The 4,599-nt window shown below is 39.1% G+C and overlaps 1 protein-coding gene across 1 annotated transcript; it reads left to right on the top strand.

Annotated features, from left to right (window-relative positions):
- Window positions 1–1,248: 1,248 nt before the first annotated feature.
- Window positions 1,249–4,257, top strand: LOC104115496 (receptor-like protein EIX2). Its single transcript, XM_009626177.2, has one exon. It carries the CDS (start codon window positions 1,249–1,251, stop codon window positions 4,255–4,257), a length of 3,009 nt encoding a protein of 1,002 aa, XP_009624472.1.
- The last annotated feature ends 342 nt before the right edge of the window (window positions 4,258–4,599 follow it).

The raw sequence follows: 4,599 nt of genomic DNA, 5'->3' as shown, positions 1-4,599 counted from the left end.
GCGACTTCCACTTAAGCCCAGAACTTCCGCTTCTGCGAACCCATATGCGCTTTTACATTTCCGCTTCTGCGGAAAATGAGCGCACCTGTGGTCCCAAGCCAACAGACCAAAATTCGCTTATGCGGTTGTGCACCTGCGCACAATTGTCCGCACCTGCGGACCCAACTTCCCAAGCCAAAACTCGCTTCTGCGGCCAAGAGCTGCTTCTGCGGTGCCGCATCTGCAGCCATACTATCGCAGGTGCGATTGCACCAGAACTCAGCAGGCATAAAAAATCCTCCTAGTCTCTAATATGTCCGAACTCAACCCGATACACACCCGACCCCCCAAGAAACCTGCCCGAATATATCATCAAGTCCCAAAACACAACATAAACCTACTCAAGGCCTTAAATAACGTCAAACAACATCTAATCTACGAATCACATCCCAATTCAAGGCTAATGAAACTAATGAACATTCAACTTTCAAAACTAATGCCAAATCATATCAAACCTAGTGTGAATGAGTTAAAAATTTTCATGCATGTCTCAAATGACACAATAGACCTATACCAACTCCAGGAATTACAATCCGAACCCGATATCAATAAAGTCAACCCTCGATCAAACCTATCAACCTTCCATAACTTCAACTTTTCAATTTTCACCAAAAAATACCAAATTAACCTACGAACCTCCAAATCAACATGCGGACATACGCCTAATTCCAAAATCACCATACGAAGTTATCGGAACCATCAAAACTTCATTCATGAGTCGTCTACACAAAAGTCAAACTCCGGTCAACTCTTCCAACTTAAGCTTTCAACCTTGGGACTAAGTGCCCCAATTCATTCCGAAACTCATCTGAAATCAAACCAACCACCCGGCAAGTCACATAACCACAATTGAACATAGAGAAGGCAATAAATAGGGGAACGAGGCTAAAATAGTCAAAACGACCGGCCAGATCGTTATAACCAACAATTTCAACCTTAGTCGTCGAGGTTTTCACATATGATACTGTTAATAACTAAAGCATTAATCTCCAACATTAAAAAAAAAGGATGTCTTATTATTACCATTTCCAAGATTAATTAAGATCACCTTCAGAGGAGAATGAAAAAGATGTGTGAACTCTAATGATTAAAAGTCATATTCCTATGTTTATACTTGTGAATGCAGTACGACTTGACCAGAGAATCTTTATCCTGTACCACTTGCGCAATTTTAAATATTATTTTGGTACAACTTGCGCAATTGCTTAAATGCAGCAATGTCCTGCAGAAATTAAAATTGAAGGACTAAAGGAAACAGCTATGGACTATCGTACATCTGTTTGTGCTCTATTTATTTTTCTTTTTGCTGCAAGCAGGCTTGAGATTGTTTGCGCCCAAATTCGTCGTACCAATGTCAGTTGTTTTGAGAATGAGAGAAGAGCTCTTATCCAATTCAAGGAAAACCTAGTTGATCAATCAAATCGCTTGTCGTCGTGGATTGGAGATAACTGTTGCAAATGGGATGGAGTTGGTTGTAACATCGTAACTGGCCATGTCGTGAATCTTGATCTTTCTAACAAATTTCCTAATGATGAAGATTTAGACACAGTAATGAGCAGGGAGAGCTGGAAGAACTGGGAAAAGTTCAAAGGAACTGTCTTGGGAGGTGAGCTAAATCCTTCTTTGCTTAAATTAAAGCATTTACGTTACCTCGACTTGAGCTACAATGACTTTTCAAGAATTCAAATTCCACCATTTCTTGGATCGTTGAAAAACTTGAGAGTGCTCAATCTTTCATGTGCTGGCTTTGGTGGAAAAATCCCCCATCATCTTGGAAACCTATCAAGGTTAGAACATTTAAACTTAGGAATTTGCAAAACCTTTTTTGTCGCAGCGCGCAATGTTTTTGAAGCGGATAGTGTTCCCTGGGTTGCTAGGCTTACTTCTGTAAGAACCTTACACTTTGTTGGATTGTCCATACCAAACAGTGAAGATCTTTTTAATTCAATTAACATGCTTCCTTCATTGTTGTCATTGAGCTTGGTAAGTTGTCAACTCACTAGTTTTCCATCTCGTATGTATGTTAATTTCACTTCTCTTACTTCACTTGATATCCAAATGAACTTCGTCGAATCCGCTATCCCTACATGGTTTTCCAACCTTACAAGCCTAGTGAATCTCAATCTTGGTTTAAATGCATTCAAAGGTTCAACTGATTTCTTTGAGCAACTGAGGGATCTAGAAACACTTGATCTTCAGGTGAACCATTTTGGCGATCCAGTGCTAAATTCGTTATGCAGGTTGAATAGCCTTGTTTATTTGGATTTAACCCGAAATCAACTTAAAAGCTCAGATTTTCATTGCCTTAGAAATCTAACTTCTCTTTCCGTCTTTAAGTTGACTGGCAATATGTTGCAAGGACCTTTCCCTGAGTCCCTAACAAGTAGTTTCTGTACATTGCGCGTTCTTGATTTGTCTGATAACAATTTCACCGGGTTACTTCCAACATTTATTAGAGATCCATCTAGTTGCTACCAAAATTCCTTGAAGGAGCTATACTTAAGCAATAATGTGTACAATGACTACTTCCCTGCTGGACTGGAAAAGCACAAGGATCTTGAAATTGTTGATCTTGCCAATAGTTCATTGTATGGTCCCATACCATATTCAATTGGTAAGATAACGAATCTGAAAATCTTGTCAATTTCAAACAATGACTTGAATGGGAGCATTCCATCTAGTATTGGGGAACTGTCAAATTTGGAAGAGCTGGACATCTCATACAACTTATTCACTGGTGTGGTCACCGAGCTCTATTTTGCTAAGCTTAGCAATTTGAAGAACTTGCAAATGTCGGGGAACACGTTGGTTTTGAATGTTAGCTACACATGGGTTCCTCCTTTTCAAGTCAGAATGATTGGGATGTCATCTATAACAGTAGGGCCTCGTTTCCCCCCGTGGCTCAAAACACAGCTACAGCTTGATAGGTTGATCATGTCCGATGCTAACATTGCAGATACGATCCCTGCTTGGTTTAGAAATATAACAGAGTCTTTGGGAATCATTGATCTCTCCGGTAATAAATTAGCTGGTGGCCTAGAAGCTTTTTGTGATGCTCAACGTTTGTCCACCATCGATCTATCCAAGAATCTGTTATCAGAAAGTATTCCTTCGTGTTTTGGGAACCTTACAAGATTAATAACACTTACTCTGTCAGATAATAATCTTGAAGGTCATATCCCATTTTCTTTAGGTGCTTTAGGGATTCAACTTAGCTATTTGCATTTGCAAAACAACAGGCTAAGCGGGAAGCTCCCCTCGACTCTTCAAAATTTGACGAATTTGAGATCACTTCACTTGGGAGAAAATAATTTCAAGGATACTATCCCTGCATGGCTTGGTAGGAGGGTAAAGTCATTGCAAATTCTGAGGCTAAATTCAAATGAATTTTTTGGTGACATTCCCTTACAACTATGCCAAATCCGTTTCTTGTGTGTTTTAAATCTTGCTGGCAATAACTTGGATGGAAGCATCCCTCATTGTTTTAGAAACTTTACTTGCATGAGAATCAAATCAAGGTACGACACTTCTTTTGGATTTCGCTATAATGAGAGAGTTGATCACAATATGAAAGGGAGATCTCTGGAGTATTCTGATAGTCAAATATCATTGCTCAAGTTCATGGATCTTTCAGAAAACAAGTTTATAGGACGTATTCCAGAGGAATTAACAGAGCTAGAAGGGTTGCAGAGTTTAAATTTGTCAAGCAATAATCTCAACGGAAGCATCCCAAAGACGATAGGCAATATGAAACAACTCCAGTCCCTCGATTTGTCTCTGAACAAGATCTCCGGTCCAGTTCCTCAAGGTTTGGCTTCTTTGAACTATTTGAGCTACTTGAACTTATCATTTAACAAATTATCAGGTCCAATTCCTACTGGAAATCAGCTCCAGTCATTGGATGACAAGTCCATCTATGCTGGCAACAATGGGCTTTGTGGATGGCCACTCTTGAGAAGTTGTCATGACAAGAAATCAACATCTCATCAGAATCAGCCAAATCTTGATCAAGACGATAAAGGTGGCGCGGACTCTAATCGTTTATGGTTCTACGCTGGAATAGGACCTGGTTTCTGTGTTGGCTTCGTAGGGGTGATTGTTGTTTTGCATTTCAACAAATCCTGGCGTGTCATGTACTTTCAGTTCCTGGAGGATTTCTACAACAAGTTATATGTTGCAATTTTTCTCATCATTGCTAAGTTTCAAAGAAGAGGCTGAAACAGAGAACACCAGCACCAAATTAAAGGACTTCTTAGTAATCCCAGTACTTCTTATTACTTGTTCAGAAGGTTTGTTTTCAATTTGTGTTACCCGGATTCATTTTTTCTAATGCACGAAATTAGATAAATCTCTCTGTTAATTCTACTAGTGATTCAACTTTATTCATATTCAGCGGTGATTAAAGCTTTGGGTACCAAATTTCTAACAACTAATAAAACATTTAAATTATGTTAAGTGCCAGTGTTGGCTGACCCGGCCTGATTTTAAAAACTAACTAATGTAAATTCATATCTGGATATTGCTTGTTAAGAATTATATCTTGTGCAATATACTTTTAGA

The sequence above is a fragment of the Nicotiana tomentosiformis genome, chromosome 10 (genome assembly GCF_000390325.3).
Source record: "Nicotiana tomentosiformis chromosome 10, ASM39032v3, whole genome shotgun sequence".
Classification (NCBI taxonomy): domain Eukaryota; kingdom Viridiplantae; phylum Streptophyta; class Magnoliopsida; order Solanales; family Solanaceae; genus Nicotiana; species Nicotiana tomentosiformis.
Note: the sequence above shows the minus strand (reverse complement) of the source record. Positions and strands in the feature narration are given on the sequence as shown.